The sequence below is a fragment of the Pseudopodoces humilis genome, chromosome 13 (genome assembly GCF_049639895.1).
Source record: "Pseudopodoces humilis isolate 2021_Gansu_Grassland_sample_001 chromosome 13, ASM4963989v1, whole genome shotgun sequence".
Classification (NCBI taxonomy): Eukaryota; Metazoa; Chordata; class Aves; order Passeriformes; family Paridae; genus Pseudopodoces; species Pseudopodoces humilis.
Window position 1 is genome coordinate 5,145,700 of NC_142212.1, and position 21,428 is coordinate 5,167,127.

General features: G+C 45.7%; 1 protein-coding gene across 2 annotated transcripts in view; it reads left to right on the top strand.

Annotated features, from left to right (window-relative positions):
• Positions 1-4,756: 4,756 nt before the first annotated feature.
• The window catches only part of CACNA2D2 (calcium voltage-gated channel auxiliary subunit alpha2delta 2), a 209,029-nt gene continuing 192,357 nt past the window's right edge, over positions 4,757-21,428 (top strand). Inside the window, exon 1 of one of the 2 annotated variants that reach the window (XM_088061671.1) lies at positions 4,757-4,951. In XM_088061671.1, the coding sequence (XP_087917797.1) occupies positions 4,827-4,951 (125 nt within the window). In that variant the 5' untranslated portion in view covers positions 4,757-4,826. The remainder of the gene's footprint in view (positions 4,952-21,428) is intronic. The other variant, XM_005522184.3, reaches the window with a different exon arrangement.

A 21,428-nucleotide genomic window follows, 5' to 3' on the forward strand; every position in this document is an offset into this window, starting at 1 on the left:
TCCAATTGTGGATTCAGAACAAGCCTTTGGCTTGGCAAAGTTTGGACAAACAACCTGTATGCTTCTCTAAATGTACACTTTGTGGACTCTGTAATGTCAGGCCAGCAAAAGTCCTGAAACATGCAGGGAAGTGCCCCATAGAGACAGCCAAGAAAGGATTTTGGAATAGTTTTAACCTTATCCCTGTGCTGTTTCCCTTTCCTGTCCATATTAGTATCTGCAGAACAACTCTTTGCTTTTGCTTGCAGGTTTTCATTTTGCTCTGGATCAAAAACTCTGCAAATATCCATGACACTGTTTCCTTATTTCTTGGGCTTTTGAAAACAATGTGGCTTTCCATGACTTGTGGTAAGTGCAACAACTGCTTCTTGTGTCTTTGTCAATGTTAAGTGTATTCTTTTCTCCTCTTTCTGAAACAATGACATCTGGCATCAAGCAACTCTGTACATCATTAGCTGAGGAGCTCAGTGTTTAAGAACCTGGAATAAGAGCAAACCTCTGAAGTCAGGATGTGCATTAGCTGTTATAATTTGCTCACTCTTAATTACCTCTTCCCCTTATTTGTCTCTCTTTAATAGTATGCCAACAACATCATCTAACCTCTCACTCAGCAACTGATTTGTCAAGACTATAGGTATCATTTACTCCAGCATTTACGTGTTTAGCCACAGGGTGCAAAACGGCACTACTAATTACAAAAGTGTGGATCTGGACTAATTCCATGAAAGGGAATTTCAGGTTTAAATTGACAGATTTTTTCTGCTGACTACCATTCATGTACAAAGGCAGGCACTTGTGCCAATCTGCCTGAAGTTGAAGCTTATCTGGGGATGCTGACTGCCCTTTATGGGGAATCCTGTGCAGAGCTGTGATGCCTTGGGCATGCTGGAATCTCAGCTGCCCCTCAGGAATGCAGAAGCAGAGGTGCTTCACTGTAAATTGCCAAGAGGGGGAGAGGAGTATCCTTGCTAATTCCTCTGGCCACTTGGGCTGCACAGTGGATGTGCTTTGCTAGGATAGTGTGGATGACTGGCCCTTTTCATCAAGGCACTGCATGAAAGCAGAGGCTGGGGAAGGCCAAACTTGGTGTTATCTGAAGGAGTAAGGAAAGAAACATGTCCATGCAGCAGTTACTGACTGCAAAGGTTTGCATTTTTCCTGAGAAATGATCAGTCAGGGAAGAGTTAAACTGACACCTTCTCTGGCATCCACCTGCATTTGCAAATAAGTCAGCCATAAGAAAAACTTAGACAGCCTCCTCCTACGTGGTTTCTCCACTAAAAGACGTGGGAGAATGGCAGTGGTGCTGCCTGTTTTGCTGCAACCCTGTCGGTATTTCAGGTATTGTGCAGAATTTCACAGGGTCCTGTGTAGATTATGGTGCTTTCAGTGCAATGTTAGGCTGATTCTGCGAACCTACACTGACATATCACAAGCTGCTGTGCTGGGGATGGCTTGAACTTCATGCTCAAGCCCACATTTCTGGCTTGGTGGTGCTTGGTGCTGCAGGTTAGACAGTGTTTCAAATAGGCCACAGTGTAGCAGCACCCGCTGCAGAAACTATGAAGGATAATGTACTTAGCAATGCTGTCTTCCCTGTTATTCTCAACAGAATACCAGCTGGAAGATGATTCCACTGATTTGCTTCTCTCCCTTTTGGGACAGTACTGATTTTGAAAATTTTTTGCCATGTAAGGTCTTTATAATACATTGTTTATACCAGTTCTGGACGTGACTCTTCCTTATGCGGAGATTGGAAAATGAACTTGCAGCATTTTTAGGTTGAGCAGTAAAAGGAAGCTGCTGATAAATCTGTATGCATATGTGCCCCAGGAAAAGGGGTTTGGTTGGGAGGTGACAGGGTTAATCTAGCAGCACACAGGAGTGAATCAACTTTTTTGTGCCATGTATCTTGACTTATTCCATGATTATGCCTCTTTACATTTAAGACTGTTTCCAATCAGCTTGCTACTAGCCAACCTATCCATGTATGGACTGCAGACATCGCAGCAATAAGTATTACACAGTCAAAAACATTCAAAATAGCAAAGCAAAACAACTTCATAGAACTAAACCAAAATGTCCATCTCAGCAGTACAGGACTGTTCTTTACAAACAAGGACATAGCAGGCAAGTCTTTACTGTTAACAAACCCATACAGCCACGTATGAAAGTAATTGCTTGACATCTAGAGATCTGCTCCTACTGTAAGACCACAAGATCAAATTCTGCTCTGAAGGTTATGGGTATCAAACAAAACAATTATAAGGATTGTTATTGGTATCAAACCAAAACTGTAAGCATTTTGGAGAGCCACATCTCAAGGAAATAAATCACTCCTGCTGTTCCGAATGTGTCGGGTTGCTGTGCCTGCGATGAGGAGTCGCTCTGTTCACACACAGCTCAAGCACAACAGGCTGGAGCATCCAGCACTGGGGCTGCTGCATACATGCCATGCACTGGGAATTGTAGAGCAGCCAGCTGCTGGATGCCAGGCATTTGGAAAAGCACTTGATAGCCGTGGCAATACACAGTTGTGTCCCTGAGCTTTTCTTACAAGACAGAGGATCAGATTGCATAATGCAGAAAAATCCCATATTATAAAGGATATCTGGCAATGGCAATGTTGCCTCATAGTCCCTGGCTATCCTGTTGGAATGGGAACCAAAAATCTGCACCCTGTGGGCTCATATCTTAAGTTAAATTGTATCTGTTAGACAGATGCCAAACCAGGTCCTCTGGGAAAGAAAGTAGGGATGTAACAGAGAACAGAATTTGTCTTTCAAGAGTTTGGAAAGCCAAATTCTACACAATGCAGAGTGTTTACTATCTGCTGCTGGCTCTGCCAGCAAAGGACAAGCTGTTTATCCTATTGTCGCTCTGTTTCCCATGTATACACTAGAGATTATCCACTTACCACTGCTGAAACACACTTGGAGGTTGTAAATTGGAAACTTCTGGATGACAGGTCAGTAACTGTGATTTTAACTGTAATAGCCCATGCAAACCTGGATTAAACTGTGTGGCAGGTACAGTTGAAATACACAGGATTTCAGGATGCACACAGAATACACAGGATGCAAAACCAGACCGTGTCCTGAAAGAGTGTGCAAAGCATAGTCTGCACGTGGTACAGAAGCTAGAGAGGGAATACTGAAGTATTTCTTAATAATTTATTGAAGTATTAAATTACTGTGCATATTCATTTCCATGTTGAACATATCAGGTCAGGGTCTGATGTTTTTGCAAGTCCTACTTTCTGGTTCAGGAGTGGGTTTTCCTGCTGAGTTCCAACATGAGTGGGGAAAATGACAGTGTTTTTCTATCTCTTTGAAAAAATAATTGTTTCTGTGAAGTAGCTTGAGCTAGAGTCAATGTATCAAATCCTGAATGTTCCATCACTGCTCCTCTCTGAAACTCATGGTGTGCCTGGATGTGACCACATGAGTTTAGACGGCAGTCTCAGTGCTCCTGGGGTACCCAGGAGTCTGAGTCTGGATCTGTGTTACTCCCAAATGTTTCTTTTAGCAGCAGAAACAAATGTCTCCATCAGCAGAAGAAAACCCCTCCTAAAGAGGAGGGCATGGAGCATTTCAGAGAAGCAACCTCTATCAAAATCCTTCCCTCTTCCCAAGCAGGAAGGCTTTTAAAACTCTGTGCTGGAATCCAAACTGCCGGGAGCCCCTGTCCTGCCACTGCTGTGCTGTTACTGTGGGCAGGACCAAGAAGCCTTTGCATCTTTAAAGCGCTGATGCCTAATTTGTGGGGCTCCTCCTCGAGAGATCTGGCCAGATCTGGCAACTTTGCCAACATGACACCTTTTATGGAGTCATAGAGGACAAGGTGGTGCTGTTTACACATTGCCTGGCCCCTGATTGTCCAGATTTAGGCTATCTGGGGAGGAGAGCATATGAACATTGTTCCTGCCTCAGCCTTTGCCAGCTGTCCCTGCTTGCCAGTGGTCAGTTCCCGTGAAGCTGAACAGCCTGGGTTTGAGTTTAGGGAAGATGAAATCGTGCTGCAACTATCCAGAAGACAGCGTTTCAAAATCCAGGCCTTCCAAAGTCTGGCTCAGAAACCCTGCCAATTTAGGGACAGCAGTTATTAATTCCATTATTTTGAATTCGTAGTCTGCCTTCCTGCCACGCTCAGGAACGCTCCCCAAAGTCATAGTGTGTTTAAAAAATATATATAAAAATCATAGCTGCTATTATTATTAAACATAACTGGAGATTCCCATACGCTGCCGTGCCTCCTGGAGGTGGCCCCGAAGGGGAACGCGGTACCCGGGCAGGAATGGCAGTGACAGACGCGCGAAGAGGATGGGCAGGAGCCGCGAGGTCCCTCGTCGTTCGGGCCGGGGGGGAACCCCGCCGGCGGGGCAGTGTCCGGGGCAGGGGGCAAACGGGGCGGGGATGGGTGCAGAGAGCCCGGCCGGGGCGAGGGATGCGCGGCCGGGGCGCCCCAGCCCGGTGCGGAGCCGGGGGGGGCGGGAGCGGCGGGGGGCGCGGAGCCGGGCGCATGCGCTGCGGAGCCGGGGCGGCGGGGGCCGGGGCGGCGCGGGGGGCCGGAGGGAGGGAGGGAGCGGGGGGGGAGGAGGCTGGGCCGGGCCGGGCCGCCTATTTGAGGGAAAGTAGCGCTCGGCGGGCGCTCAGTGCCGGCCGCCGCGGAGAGGCAGCGGGCGAGCGGCCGCCGGTCGGTGCCCGCAGCCGGCGCGGCGCTGCCCCCCTGCCGAGGACTGCCGCGCTCGTCGCACGAGTGGCGGGGGGGGGAGCCGCCCCGCGGGGCCGCCTCTGCCCCTTCCCCGCCGCGCCGTTAATGGAAACATGGCGATGGCGGCTCCGACCGGCAGCGCGGCGCCCGTCGCCCCGGCCCTCTGCGGCCACCTGGCCCTGCTGCTGCTTCTCGCCGCCCCCGCCGCTCACGGCTACAGCTTCCCCCAGCAGCACACGTAAGTGCCGCCGCCCCGGCCGGTACCCTCGCCCCGCGGCTCGGCCCGGCGCGGTGGCGCATCGCGGGGCCGCCCCGGGGCCTGCGGGGGAGCGGCGGCGGCGGGGCCGCGGCGGGCGCTGGCGGGGCCGGCGGCCGGCGCCGCGCTGGATGCGGGCGGGCGCGGGGGTCTCTGCCCGCTCCCCGCCGGAGCGGCGGGGCGAGGAACGGACCCAAAGTTGCTGGAAAGCACAAACTTCCCCGGCGGGTGCCGGTCCGCAGGGCGGCTGTCGGAGCCTTAATGTGGCGAGAGGGGGGAAAGACCAAAAAGGACTTATTTTCCGTCCCCCCCCCCCCCCCCCCCCCCCCCCCCCCCCCCCCCCCCCCCCCCCTCCCCCCCCCCCCCCCCCCCCTCCTCGTTTCAAGCACACAATATGGTACCCACAACCGGCCGTGCCCACCGGAGTTTGAGCATAAACTAATAATAGCTGGATAGTTCCACAGGCTATCCGAGCTGGCGGGTCTTCCTCTCCCTCCCTCTGGAGCGACTAAAATTGACTGTAATCTACTGAAAGAGAGTCGGAAAGCAGCTCGTTTGGGTGAGGGGGTGGGGGACTGGAGAGTCGCTGCAGGAAGGATATAAATAGATTTTTTTGAAGAAGAAGAAATTGCTTTAGAAGTTAATGTTTGGGAATATTTGCTAACAGGGATGGCTCTCTTGCCTACCGTGGTAACCCTTAAACCTGTCCCTCTCCACACATCCACGGGAAACCTTGCTGAGATGTATTTTAAGAGGCTGTCATCTCCGTTATGAATTGCTGAGGTCTGTTGACACAAAACTGAAAAAAATCCAGACGATTCAAAGTAAAGGCTGATGCCGTGTCCTTACAGTCTGCGTTTCTGAAGGTGGGGGAAAGATTTCAATGACATAGAGTTAATAATAGCAGTGTTGCCCTTAACTTCGTGCTGCCCCAGTGGATGTGCACTGCTTTATGTCACAGTTGTCTTGTCATTTGTGATTTGCTTAAGAATAGGAATACATTTCATATATATGTATATGTCATAGGAAGTATTCTGAAAGCCTTTTAGATTAGTGTCTTTGATCTCACAGTACATTTTTGCAAGCATGTACTCAGGCCTTCTGAAAAGAAGGCTTATCAGCAGAAGAAACAGTGTTGTTTATTTGGGAGAGCTGTAGCTTACTGTGTTAATATCTGCCTTCACCGAAGGCATGGTTGTTTATTCCAAAATCCTTCCCATTTGGACAGATTCCTTCTGGATTCTTTTAGGGCACATATTCATATTTTTAAATATCTTTGACCTCTGGGAGCCAATGGGTTCCCTTTTCTTGCTGTCACGTAAATAAAGAAATTCTTCAGAATAAGACCCTGAGAAATGTCTACCTACAGGGGGAGGAGAGGAAAGGGAACATGCCAGTTCTCGTCCAAGTACCACAGCCTTACGGCCTGATCCAGCCTTGCTCTCCCATGAATGATCTCTGCTTCTGTGAGAATACCTAAAGAAGCAAAGGGGATTCTGTACGTGATGAAGCACAGCTAAAGTTTGTGGGATGTTTTTGATATTTCAGCAGCTTTTCATGGATTGCAAGTTGTTGCATTCTCTTATTAAGTTCAGAACACAGTATCAATTTTTAGAATAAATTTCTTTTGGGTACTGGTTTGTGAGTCAAAGCTGTGTTTTCTTTCTGGCTGCAGAAAGTTTTATAAGAAGGCTCCTCTACCGAGAGAGACATAAAAAGGCTTATAAGTTGTAAATAACGTGTTTGCATTCCCTCACCTTATTATCTATGTTATTCTAATAAACTCTGCCGGTTTTTTAACCAAAGCAGTTTTATTCCAATTAATTTGGAGGGGTTTGCTAGAATAGATTTTGTTAGCTCTGTGCTCTCTTATCTGAGGTTTTATCAGAGTGGGCCTGATCCTGCACTGAGTGAGGCAAGATAAGCAAAAGCTGAAGCTATTGGCAAAGATCCATAATTTCTTGCAGATATAGAGGAATGGTCCTGAAAAGGCCACTAATTCTGTGTGTGTGCCTGTGGTGGGAATCAATGCCGGCTGGCTGCATCTGGAGAAGAGACACAGAAGGGATGCAAGACCTCAACCTGACCTGATACCTTCTTCCTTGTTTGGTTCCCCTCATGACCTGTTCTGTGAACCCAGAGAAGAGAGGAGTCACGAATGGATATTTGATGATGATGCACAATTGCTGGGCAGTAGGTTAATGCTGTAACCTGTGGGCTGAAATGCCTGGTGAGCTCTGCCCCAGGGCTGCTGTGATTGTTCGTTTCCCGGGAAGGAAATACTTAATGGGAGTAAAGAGTGCAATGGTAACTGGCACCAAAGCTTGAACAATCAATCCCCTGTAACTGACTCTTCCCCCCAAGTAGTTACCTGTTTGCACCCTTCTTGTTCTAAGGAGGCTGGATATAACTTAATTTTTTTTGGGCAGATTTACCAGGAGCTGAGCTGAGCTGATGAGATGTGCTGCTGAGTTCTTCCCATTACCAGCTAATTTTCTTCTACTTTGGACAATGCACCCATGTGAATGATTCAGAGCATTGATTAGAAACATGTTTGTCTTTAGAGGTTTTCTCTGTATATCACTGAAGTAATCTTTTACTACAGGACTCTCAAAAACGAGGCTGCTTTTTGAAGCAGCCCCGGAACTGTTACATTCTGGCAAGCAGCAGACTGAACGATTAGAATATTTTGCCTAAGGGGAGGAAGGAAGAAAATAAAGAATATTTTTGGTTTTTATTTTTGTTTACAATTGTATTAATTATTGTCAGTGTGTTGATTCTTGGTTCTGTCCCTGATAAATCGCTGGTGTTCTACATTATCTCTCTCCTCCCGGGTAGCATGGTTTTAATCATCTTATGCTGAGCTAAGGAAAGCTCGGCTCAGCCAGTTGTCCAAAGGGGAATTTCTCATTGAGATTTAAAAAGCAAAATCCCAGATTGGAACAAACCCATTGGGGAGGGTGTGTTAGGTGATGGCCACTGACTGACAAGGCTCCTTTTAGGAATCATCACGTACAAGAATGTGCATCTGTGTGGGCAACGGAATTAATGGCTGTGGAAAGGAAAGCTGTTGGTTGCAGTTAATTTTTCTTTTAAATAGTACACAGAGGGATTCCTGTGGGAGCATGGTAACAACCTCTGCTTGAATTTCTGAGCGGTTTGGTATGAGATAATTGAAAGCCAGGTCAGTCAGGGGCATCCTGTACCTGGATCGCCATTGCCTCACGTTAGTGGAGATCGTGCACGTGAGTGCTGGGGAATGTGGCTGCCAGTGCTGCCACTGGGGAGCAGAACAAACCCCCTCCTCACTTTCCAGCAAGGCTTTTTGTCACTTGGACTTGAAAGAAAATCGCCATCTGCTAGAGGGTGGGGAGCCATTTGCTTCTTGTGAGGAAGCAGGTGTGTGCAGAATTGCTGTGTGTCTGCTTGGCTTCGTCGCTGCTCTGCAGGGCATCTCTGACCAGGCAGCAGAGGAGAAAGGGATGTCTGTAGGGGAAAGTGCCAGTGTGGGGTCCAGCATCCAGTGCTGCTTTTTCAACAGGTTTAGCACTTGTTTGATGCAGACAGTTGTTTGGGGCAGCAAGCTGGAGGTGTTACCCCTATTCCTGTCAGATAGTGAGCAGTGAACACTTGTGCTCAGAGCAGTAAAGCTTAATATCTTCCCATCAACACTGGAAGGTGGGCCTGAGGCTGCCTCTTCCAAATTAGTTGCTTCTTCGTAGCAGATTTTGATTTGTACTTGTCATTTCACCCCAAATGAGGTTAATGATGCTGGTAGTGATAGCACATCTGGGCTAGCAGGGCTTGAAATAAATAACTCTATTAGAACTGGATGCTTTAGGGTTTGCAGAATGCTGTGTAGAAGAAGCTCCTTCTCTTGTTCTACTGACCACCTGCTGTGCAGTCAGAAAATCTCTCCCAATTATGGTTTTAATGCTTGGCATTGGAACCCATCTGGAAAGGAGCAGAGAAGCTGGGAGATGGCTCTGCTTGTCTTCTGCTGTGCTCTACTAAGCAGAGAGACAGCTCCCTGGGAGGGCAATCTACCACCATGAGTGACTGACAGATAATGGCCCTCCGTCCCTGTGAGGGCTGAGCAGCCTCTGTCACAATTTGTACTCAGTGGAGGCACAAATCCCCAGTGTCCCTGCAACAGCCCTGTGCAGGCTTTGCTTGGTGGCAGAAACTGCTTTGAGGTGTGCAGAGGCACCCTGAACTTTCCAGCGATAAAAGAAGAGCCTCACAAAGAGGAACAAATGTTTTTCAAAAGTCATTTGCAATATTTCTTGCTATTTGAAAACAAATTTCTCCATTCCTTTTCCCATTCCTGAGTGCTTCCTGCCCAGTTCTCTCATAGGGAAAGAGCAGAGCATTGCTGCTTTCTTGTCTGTGACACCTTAACACCATAACCTGCCTGTACTCATCCCCCTTCAGGACTGTGGTTTCAGGAGTTTGCCTTTTTCAACTGTATACATTGAGAAATTGTTAATTGAATTTCTCTTGAGAAAGCGTGTGGGTTCCCACTGAAATCGATAAGGCTCCTGCACACCGACCTGAGGGTAAAAATGGGCTCCTGCTTGGTGTTTGACAGGCGGAGTTCAGCAGCTTTGTTGTAAAGAAGCTTTGTATGTGTTGTGTGTGCGTGCAACAGCCCCTGAAAAGCTGAAGGTGGTTACAGAGGGTCTGAATGGAAACCTGAACGTTTATCCTTGAATGAGTTTCCTGGTGTTTGGCTTTAAAAGCTGTCAGAATGGCTCTTGAGGGCTTGCGTGCTGGGGCATCTGCACACTGCAACATGGAACATGTGCACACGCTGTACGAGCCACACAATGCTTTTTCCAGCCAGTGAAATACTCAAGTAAGATGAAATAAAAGCAGAAGTCATTACAAGCAACATACTTGAGTGAAATATTCAGTAAGGATAGTACCTGAATGCTTTGGTATTTACTTTTCTAGGAGCCTCTTGAAAGCAAAATGTGTTTTGTTAGCAAAATTATTTTTCCTCTCTGGGGTGTTGGTAGTAGTTTGTTGTTTTAGAGCAGTTCCTGTAATCTAACCTTCATCCTCGAGTTTATTATTGCTGGGTTGCATGGGGAATGGGGTTGTACAAATTGTTGTTACTGGAGAGTCAGTTTCTGTCAACAAGCTATTGACATGGTTTTCTTTAGGTTGAGTTATTTGATCTTTTGCAGAATGCATGTAGATTTTCTTCATTACTTTGACAATTTTCCAACAACCCTAACCATTCTGTCTCAGCCATTATATTTTGGTCATAAATACACTGAGAAATAAAAGGTGTTTATGTCGATCAAAGGATTCATCCTTCCTCTGTAAAGCAAAGTGTTTGTTGCATTGACTGATGTGTGAGTGATGGGGATATTTAACCAGATGAGCTTGTGATGGGTGAAAGGGCTGCAGGGTGAATGACACAAGGATCTGAACGCGGTCAGGGCCAGACAAAAGGTGCACGGTCTGTGCTTCCTGTATCTATTCATTAACTCATCGCAAGGTCGTTATCCTTGCTTGTGATTAGGCAACCGTGCCACCTCCTCGGAAGCTGCTTCTCAGTCTGGTGGGGAGCGGTGCAGGAGCTGTTGTACAGCACAGCTTCTCCCAAGGCTATGTGAGACTGCCTTTCAGGAGAACCAGGATCAATTCTCCTCCCACACGTCTAGTTGGGACTGAGAACTCCAGAGGAGATAATTGCTGACAGCAATCAGATTGGGTGCTAAATGCCATATAAACCATCTAGGTCAATAATGATGGTAAAGCCTTGGGCACAGTTGTCAAAACAGCAGTTGAGTTTGCCTATCTCTCTGCGCAGCGACACCACTGTGCGTGGAGTTAAACGCAATAAATACAGGATGTAACATGATTTTTAGCTCTGGTGTGTGTCAAAATCCCTGAAGTTCTTGCAATGAAAAGGAATTCTATAATAAGAATGTCTCTTTACTCCCTCGACCTTGTTCCTTCTTTCACTGTCCTTGAAGAGCGAGGATGGAGCTGTGCTTTCCATGGACTAGGCTGGAGTTACCAGTGGGTTTCTGTTATGATTCCGCTGAAGCCCTGGGTAGACTTGGGGTATCCCTGGCTTTTGCTTATGTGAAAACTGTTCTATCCTTTCCCACAGTGACATTTGGGGAATTCCCGAATCAATACAGGCTGTGTCTACAGTGAGTATCACTGTGATAGAAAACCCGGAGTGATGCATTACAAAAGGCACGTTCATTTACCTGACAGAGGCTGTCTATCTTGAATTATTTATGAGGTCTCACAGCACACTAGTAAATTTTGTAAAAGCAATGGAATCCTGGTAATGTGAGCCTCTTCACTGCAGCTTCCGTAGTGGAGTTGTTCTGAGGAGGTACAGGAGGTGGGGGATGGAGGAGGAGGAGGAAGAAATAGGCAGCAAGTGGAGGGATAGAGAGAGACTGCTGTTTTCATGTGCAAATGATGAGGTGTGCAGAGCAATGAAGTGCGAATTAGTTAGATCATGCTGTGCACTGGAGCAAAAATCCATGTAGTGTTAGAAAGCAGCCTATGCTTCAGGGAAGGGTGGGGGGTGGAAAGGATGAGGAGTGCGGGCACAAGGACAGAATAGGGTGAAAATCTCATGACCGAAATACTGGCTGCTTCCCATCTGTAGAAATCCTCTTTGCAGGGCTCGTTTGGTTAAAGTACATACTCATTTTGGTGAGTATTTTCTTATCCGAATTCCAGTAAAAGAGGGCTCAAGCCAGAGCTGGCCAGGTTTTTGTGTGTGGCATTCAGCAACCGAGAGGCTTGGAAGTGTGTAGAGCACATTGACCAGAGAGGTTTGCTCAGGATAACTTGGAACATGTGTGTGCACAGGAGCATTGAGTCAGTGCTGTCTAACACGGAGAACGAGGGCAGTAAGAGTCGAGTCCTGGCAGCAGTGCGTGGGCTCCCTTCAGTCCCTGCTGCAACACCATTTCAGTGCTAAAAGTTAGTGCTGCAGCAGGCACAGCACAGGTTCGCGGTGTGGCTGCCACTGTGCACCTGATTTGTTGGTAAATAGAGCCTGCCCCATGCCTTTGGGCTTCCGAGCCTCTTGGCCTTGCAAGCACAAAGTTAACCCTTAAACGGTCAATTGGCGGAAACAATTGGGAAAGTATTGTATCCATCTCCACTGAAGTGACAAATGAGGATATGATTCGCCTTATAAATACCAACTCCTCTCAACTCGTAACAGTGCTGGGTCTTGAAACTTTTGTCACAAGCTGCCAGTTTGCTGTCAGGCTCTGTTTCTTCTCCAGTGGGCACTTAATATTCTGCAGTCCAGAAGAATCCCATATCTAAAGTCTTAGTTTACATTCATTCTCCAAACAAGAAAGCAAAACAAGGGACATATATCTAAATAAATTTCAGTGCTGACCTGGTATAAGCTACTTGCCCTTCAGAAATATATAAAGCTCTCAGAGATGTAATTTCTGTTGAACCAGAGATATTATTGTGTTTGAGTTCTCACATCTATTAATTTTCATGTAATAACTCTCTATTGTGGCTAATGAACACTTTCTGTACAGTATGAAACAGGGAGGGTCATGAATGCAGTGCTTTGCATTTCTAACATATATTGGGTTTTACAGGCAAATTTTTGGCAGCTGTAACATGAACACCAAAATAGACACAGACTTAAGCCAAGCAAAGCACCTAATGTTCAACTTTATCAGGTGTTGCAGATTGAGTCAGATTCTGGGCTGTGAGTGGTTGAACATCTTTTTATTGCTCCATAACAAACTCAGTAGAGCCAGAAGCAGCCGAAGTGCCATTTCCTCATGTCTGAGGTAGTCTTGAAAATTAGAGGTCTCTGCTAAGTGTTCACTGTAGTGTCACATTCTTGGGATCAGTGTGTGGGGGAAGTATTGTGTGGGCTCATGTGCTTCCAGTACCTCTGCAGAGAGAGGGATGCCCCTTCCCCAGGAAAAAGTTAACTTTCTGCAGCACTGTGTCATGCACACCAGGGGAAGAAAAGGGTGGAAGAAAAAGCATTTAATTATTCAAGGCCAAAAAGGGTTTCAGGACAGTGAGCTAGTCATGCATCAAAGCTTTGTGGGCACTCCTCTGCTTTCCCTTCCTCCTCTGCCTGCTCTGGGAAGGAGGGCAGATTACATGAGTATAAAAAAAAAAAAAAAAAATCAATATTTTTCTCTTCATGCAGCTCTTATTTTTTATTTATTCTGTTTTTGTTGGCTGGAAAGTCTTAATAATTGTTGATCAGTGACCAAACTGATGACATTATTTTGCCTTCTACAGAATGATAGCACTTCCAAGAGCATGGACCAAAAGAGATTCTCTCTGTGCATAGGGATGCTCTCATGTCCCCCCTTGGCTGCATGCTTTGGGATTTCTGATTGAGCCATTCCTGATATTAGGCTTGTTACAATGCAGAAAAATTTGCTGTTGTCAAGTCTTGTGTGCTGTGCTCTGCTATGTAGGTTTAAAAGCTGAGAATTGTCAAGAAAATTTTCAAGATGCTGGGACAAATTCATCCCTGATGTAATGATGCTTGTGGGATTATGCCCAGGATAACTTTCAGGCCTTTGTCTTTTAACTTTTACATATGGTGGTGCTTGTGGTTGCTTCTGGTGGGATTTTTATGGTGAGGTGGAGAAAAGAAATGCAGCTAACACATCTACTGTCTGCTGATGCTTTGGTCTCAGTTTCTAAGTAACCCCATTTAGCACCTGCCTGCCTGTTTGACCCAGCAGCAAAGATGTTGTGTTGGCATTTCTGACATCAATACCACCTTTTTACCCATCATCTTAAGGCTAAACTGAACCCTTCCATGTCACTTGCTCCTTGCTATGTTTATTTGTTTTGATCTACTCTTTACCATAGAGAAAAATCTAACCAGCTTTGTCTCACCTCAACTGCCTGCTAGGTGCTTGGGGCACTTTTTCATGTGAAGTGGCTTCTTCCACAGGTGAATTTACACCCTCACTTTCCCCCTGCTTCCCTGTGCTCCCTGCCCAGACATGAGGACAGAGCAGCTGGGTATGTAAGGTCTCTGACAGCCACATTTTGGCATGAGGTCTCACTTCAGCACTGTCACTGTTGAGCTCGCTCTTACCTTTTCCCCTCTCACAGCCGGGTCGTGCTAGCCTCACTGGGGCCGTGTTTCCTGGAGCAGGCAGTGTTACCAAGCCAGAGGTGAGGATGCATCCCAAGGCTGGGGCTCTGCATGGAGCAATGCCTGTGGCAACACTGCTGTGTGGGAATCTTCTTTTTTCGCCCTTCTCCTCTTGACACCACTCCAAGTGAATCCTTGTGCTGAAAGCACTGCTGGTTTGTGCAGTTTATGAATGTGATTATGTGTGCTGCAAGCAGCCTTGCCTTTTTTATTTCATCAGGGCCTCTTAATAAATGTCATTTATTATTTGGGGACTCAGTCAGCTCATTGCATGGCCAGTTACCTTTCCATTGGGGAGTGGCTGCCAGACCCCAACCTGTTTTCTGGAGTCACATCTGGCTGGTGGAAGAGCAGGCTGCCAGGAAAAAAAATATACACTGTTTTTATAGTAGCTAGCATAATACTTGACTTTCATTCTTAGTTAAATCTACGTATTGCTGTGTTTATACCATTCCTGTTGTTCTCAGATCTCACTGGATAATATGAGGGCTCTTGTACGTGAAGTTGCTTTCAGAGAATGCCAAACAGCTTCAGAAAGGAAAGGTGTAGTAAATGTACCTGTCCTTCTTACAAAGGAATATCAGAATGATTGCAGTGTGGTGAAATGGGACCTGCTTGGGCTGCAGGTGAGATGTTCCAGCTGCATTACCTGAGGCCTGTGTTTACACAGGTAATGTGTGGACCTGCAGTTTCTCTATGTAACAATCTCTCTTAGATGAAGGATTCACGTGCCAGGCCTGGTGCTTCAGGGCTGGATGGGATTGGTGGCCAGAGCCCTGTTCCATCCTACAGCTGCCAACCTGCAGTACTGAACTGCAGTTTGTTGAACTGCTCTGAAGTTTGTGAGGTTCATTGCACAAGGTCCACATCCCATGACCAAAGCAAGGACTATTCCAAGTATACTGTATTTTTTATGTCTAATTTTCCACATGAAACTAACCTTGCTTCCTCATTTGGCTTGGTTACAGTATTTATTACAATGACATTCCTTCTCATTTTTTTCTACTGCTATGATATTGAGGTTTAATATTTATCTTCTAATAGTTTCTGAGTAGCAGAATGCTTGCATTACTGGCAGTGATGTATAGTTAATCCTGAGCACAGATAGCTGTGAGAGGTCCAGACGGACTTCAGCCCTCAGTGGCATGCTTGTGAGTGAGGAAATTAGCTTGGAAATTGCTGTTTGTTAAAATTGCTTCTGTGTTAATCTTGCTGTGATTCCACAGCTTTTGGCAGTATGTGGGTTAGCAAGATGGTTGTGGCCGAGAATGAGGGCAGGTTCTCACTTTAAAAGAGTCTCAACAAAGACCTTGTCTTACACCTTTGCTCTGAGGAGATTTACACTGAGGAATGTGGCCCATTTTTCAATTGCCAGGCCTATCTTCCAGGTGTTTTCTTATCCCCAGTTGACCTGGCCTACTTTCTGTCCACTGTGTGTTAAAAGGTGACCAACCTGTCATTCTTGGCGAGCATCGGGAGCAGAGTGTGTGTACCTCAGGCTTGTTCCCTGGGGAGACAGGTAATTCTTTCATGATGCCCTTGGGACTGTCCCCCCTCCCATCCCCTCCCCACTGCACTGTGAGCATCTTGTCCTGCTCTCCCTCTTCCACTCCTTGTTGTGATTTTGTACGTGTGCTTCGTAAAAGCACTTGCATTTTCCTATTGCTCCTTTTGCTGATGAAATGAATGCTTCAGAGACTCCAGTAAGTCAGTGGTGGAGCAGGAAATGCAACCAGATCACAGAATTCTGTCTCCTCTGTTCCTTTAAATGAATCTACATTCTTAGTTGTGGGATAAACGTTTGTTCTGCTGTGTACAAACAAGACATCAGATTCAGATGTGAGAACAGAAAATAGGGGTAGGAGGATTTGGACTCCAGGGAAAGTGTCTGTCCCTTTCTTTGGTGTTGGGAGGATGGGAACTGTCCTTGTGGATGAAAAGCTTCTCTGAAGGACACTGATCTCTGGCAAATGCCTGAACATCAAAGCTTGAGCAGTGCTGTTCTCTGTGCAGTCAGAGGGCAAGAGGTCTTGCTGCTGAGTGCTCAGCACTGGACTTCTCCAAATTAAATGGGTGCCTTCTGCTGCATAACCCCTATGTTGGCTCTTTGTGCCATGTAAATTATGGTTAGGCACCTTTCCCAAGAAATGCTCTTTTTAAAATTGTATTTTTGTGCTGATGAGGCACACATTTAGAATTGGATCTTGTGCTTATTGCCTCCTTGTAGCAAGTGCTCATCAGTGGGACCAGTTACTGGGCAAGCTGTAGGGCAGTAGCTCCGGATCATCCCTTGGACATTTAACCCCTTGGACAGTACCTGAGATATCATCTGAACATTTCCTGCTCTCTATGTGTATCTTGGAGAGAAATTCTGGAGACCATTAAGCTGGGTAATTTACATGCTTCTTGAGCCTGTGCCCAGGGAAATATATTTCACAGGTAATTTCAAATCTCTTGGTGTGTTGAAGAAGTCATTATGAACAGAAAGGGGCTGGTGATGTCACAGGTCCCATTGAGAGGACCACATTAGAGCATGGGATTTTTCTCTCTTACAGGAAAGCATCCAAGGCATTCTGTTCATGGGGTGTTGAGATGTCAGGAGTTTTTTGAGTTTAATGTTGATGCTCATGTAGAAAAGCAAAAAAGAGAATTACCATGTAATCCTCAATTCCAGTTACATGTGACCATATTGTGTAGGGAGCAAACCTGCTCTGGGGTACCCACAGGTGTTTGAGTTTCCTGCTTTGGTGTTCCAGTGCTTTCTTCCAAGGGCAGACATCAAAGTTAGCATCAGGAGGTTGAATTGCAGGTTTGACTCTGCTCCCAAAAGTCTGTCTGGTTTTGAGACTACTGCTTCACCTTTGTAGCTCCATTCTCCCCTCCTGAAAAAGATGGAAAATATTTTTGTTGGACATATTAGGAGGATTTGACAATTTACTGTTGATCTTCCTTTCATGGGGTCCTCCAGGACAGGAGGTGAATTTTTTCAGTGTGAAAAGCTGGCTGTGGCTGGAGATGGGGAAAACTGAGCTTGATAGTTTAGCATCCTTTCCATGTACAGAAAATCCTGTGGCACCTTCTGAGTATTCCCAGTGTGGGTCAGGCACCTCCATTTATACAGATTTGTAACCTTTTCAGAGGAACACTCGTATCACTTTTCAGAGTGATATGTAGAAGATTTTTCGCTGCAGAGGGAGCAGTCTTTGTCCCAGTTGGATGGGGAGAAGGAGAGAGGAGGTGACCTGTGAAAGCTGGCAGCTTCATCCCTGTTGTTGTGCTCTGGGTGATGCATCAGTACTGGGACAAAACTGAACTGGGCTTCAAGCTTCCACTCTGTCTGCTTCAGAGCTTGTCTGGATGCCACCTTACAGTAGGAAAGGTCTTACAAACAGCTTTTAGATGTGTATCACAAAGTAGTGAGGTAATGGCATAAAATGCAGTAAACTGCTATTTATTTTTTTTAATGCTCTCCACCCCCACCCTTTTTTTTTTCTGTTGCTGAAAGGGACCAATACAATGAAGAGCTTCTGCAAATGAAGGCAACTGCATTTGAAATAACAGGGTTCTGGGTGTTTGGCTGGTGAGAGATGCAATAAACGAGCATCGCTAAGTGCTTTATAATAACAATGATTACAATGCTCTCTTAGGAGCCAGGAACTCTCAGGTAGGGGGATGGTGTGGAGAGGGCTTGTTTAAGGTGGGGGGTTTAACAAGACAGACATCAAGTGACAGTGATGCTCAGAAACCCCTGCAGAATGTTACATATGGTGCTGTGAGAGGCTACTCCAGAAACCCCAGGAGACTTGGACTGACATGATTTGAGGCTGAAGCAATGACAATGGATGCCCCTAAATAACTTCTTGTAGCAGGAGGTCTTTGTGGCAGAGTTTAATGACATCTTTCCTTGGTAAGGAGGGAAGCTGTTGACACAAATTCAGCAGAGTTCTGACTAGTCAGTAGTCCTCCACCAAACTCCTGGCTTGTCTTTAATTGATCAGATGGATCATTTACGCTGAGTTTGTTTCTGCCATGGGCGGGGTAGATATTGAAAGCAGTCCTCCAGTGTCAAGTGGCTGGTAAGAGTATACATTGTGCTGTTTGCCACCTTTGTTTTGCTGCAACTCTCCATTGCAGTGTGACTCTTCCTGGCAGTAGGAGCATCACAGGCTGGAGAGTCTTGAGTGAACAAGAGCACGTTGGGAAGCTCTTTTTTGCCAGGGGCTCCAGTCAATCCTTCATTTCCTGTTTTCCTGCTGCAGCATCACATCTCCCTCACCCTTTGAGCAACATGCTTAGGAAATGAGAGATGACTATAGTGTATGTATTCAAAACTCAGTTCCAGCCATCAAGATGTGGCACTTTGTTCTTTATCATGCTTTTCCCTAGATCTTAACCAGATTCTACAAAAATGACCCAAACAAGGGCCACCGTTTGCTTTGTCCAGTATCACACTATTTGGGTAGCCAGGAGGTGATAGTTGTGAACTATCCTGAGATCTTAAAAAAGTCTGCATCAGCTTGGATGGTCCTACTGTTTGTTGCTCCTACTGATAGAGGAGCACAGGACAACTCATAGCATGTAATCATAAAGCTGTTTGCATATGCTTTAGTGGGCAGCGTTCTGGTGGCATGATACAGGAGCACTACCCGGACTGTCATCTTTCAGCCATCCAGCCCCACATACTCAAATGACAGCTTCACTGTTTCTCCAGGCTGTGTAAAAAGCTCTCCCATCTCCAACACCAAGTACAGGTCCTGCAGTTGTGTCTGTTTTGCCTTCAGGGGTGGTTCGGCCTTCCATCTGGTGATGAGGATTTACTGGAATGAACAAGAAGATGCAACAAGCGATCTTACTTCTGTGGAGTTCCCAAGAGAGTCATGAATTATACACAGAATAAACAAATAACCTGATATGTCTGTCATTATATCATAAAGGACTTTAATAATTCATGCAGCTTGCAAAATCCTTACTAAGACCTACCCTCTGTAACCTTATCTTTGCCGTGGGGGATGGGATCTCTTCAGCCTCCACTCAGATTGCATCTGTAAAACAGGAGTCAGGGAGGAGGGAGGTTTTATCGTATAACTTCATCTGTATAATGGGTTGCAAAGTGACGTGCAAGAGTTATCAGCCATTGGGGTCTCAAGGGGTGCTGAAAATGACAAGTGGCTGCATTGGGTGAAATTTATGCAGGTAGTTTACTCCATAAAACTGACACCTATTCACTTATTTATTAATTCATTGTGTTTCAAGTCTAGATTTGTGACAGGCTTTGAGATAAGGAGCCCAGTTCTAATCCTGCACGACAAGAGTTCGAAGATGGTGCAAAGAAGCCATGGGCTTCTCTTGCTCCTGATGTGCATCAGCCAAGTGTGCCATGGAAACAGAATTCCCAGATGTAAACTGAGAGCAGAGTTTTCAAAAAAGCAAGGAGGCTAAGGCATTATGTTAGCTTGGGCTCTGAAAAAAAAGTTAATTGTTTTGGGTAGGATACTGCTGGTATCACCAGTGTTGCTCCAGTGCTAACAGCCATTGCCTTTGGCTTATTTTGTTCCAGTCCTCTAGTTGGGTACTGTATTCAAGGCTGGAAGGGCCTTTCAGGAAAGGGCTATCTTCTGCCCTGTAGTCTGCAAAAAATACTTGCTCTGCTTGCTTTTCCATTTGTTCTTTTCATTGCTTTATCAGTGAGAGGTTGTGCACATGTTGGGTCAGAAGAAATTGGTGCCTGTGTGGGATCTTTCACAGCAGTGCCAGGCAAATGTACCAGCTCACACATTCAGTGGTTTCTTCCTCTGTCTGTGGGCAAATCATCTACCAACAGAGATTTTCCTCAAATCTGCTCCTAGGCTTTAAATTATTCACTGCATTATCCTTTGGCCTTCAGCTCCTTTGCATATCAAATACTCCAAATCAGCTTTTTGTAAAGTTTGAAATTCAAGATATTTTGATTGGACATGCAGCTCTCAAAGAATAGTTATCATGGCTCTTTGTCATACTGGGAGGGCATTTCAAGTGGGGTCCTGCAGGGATCTGCCCTGGACCTGCTTTTATTCAATAGTTTCATTAATAACTTAAGCAATGGAATGGGAAATATGCTTATAAAATTTGCAGGCGACACTGAGCTAGGAGGGGTTAGATGTACTTTGAAAGGCATTACCAGAATTCAAAATGATCTAGAAAAATTGAATGGCGACCTGGATATCAGCAAAATGAAATTCAGTGAAAACAAATGCAAAGTACTGCACTTACGAGGGAGAAATGAAATGTACAAATACTGAATAAAGAACATTGTCTGGGTAGCAGCATGGCAAAAAAGATCTTGAGAGTTATTGTGGATCACTTTGAGTCAATGAAGTGCTGTCATAGCAGAAGGGCACATTTATTCTGCAGTGTTCAGTAGGTTCTTGGACAAGACTGGAGAGGTGATGTCTTCTTCCTCATACAGCACTGGGTTTGGCTTCTGCTGGAGTACCTGACCTCACTTTTTGGCACGAGCTTCTGGAGATACAGGCAAACTGTAGAGAATCCAGAGCAGGGCAACAAAAATAATGAAATATTTGGAAAACAGTGCAAAATGGAGAAAACTGTGAAAAGCTGAGTTTGCCTTTCCATTTATTTTACTACTCAAAAGGGTGCAACAGAATAATGATCTTCCAGTCCTTAGGAACTTGTTGTAAGATTTTTTTCAGTGTCAGCTGTAGGTGGGATATGTGGAAAGAGGGAATTGATATTTAGGGTGAATAAGAAGGGAACTTTTTTACCACATACTGAAAAATTGAACTGGGAAGAGGTACTGTGGAGATCTTGGGTTCACCTTCAGCAGAGAATTTGAAGAACAGATTAGACAAGACTTCATGCAGAGGGTTCAGGTATTTAGATGTCTTAGTGCAAGAAATGGTGGAAGAGGAGTTCCTGAAACCCCTGCCATCCTGCGTGTCTGTGACTGACAGAACAGCTACTGCCTCAGGTGGAGTTAGACCTTGAATGGGTAATGCTTCTGTTTTTTGATAAAGAAATCATATTTAATGAACAATTGTCCCATTGTCCTAAATGTCACTGTTGACAAGTTGGTGGTTACTGTTAATTTTCTCACAGATACCTACAGAAATATTTGTGCTCAAGAGTTATGAAATGAAACAAATTTTTTTTGGTGTCATTTTCCCCTCAGACTTATTTTTTCCTCACCCAGCTTTATCTACCCCACAGGTTGAGAAAACTCCACAGTTACCCTTTTTATTATATTTTAATATTTGTTGGGGTGTCAAACTGGGATAAAGATGGATCTATCTGGTAGGGGGGTTGGCA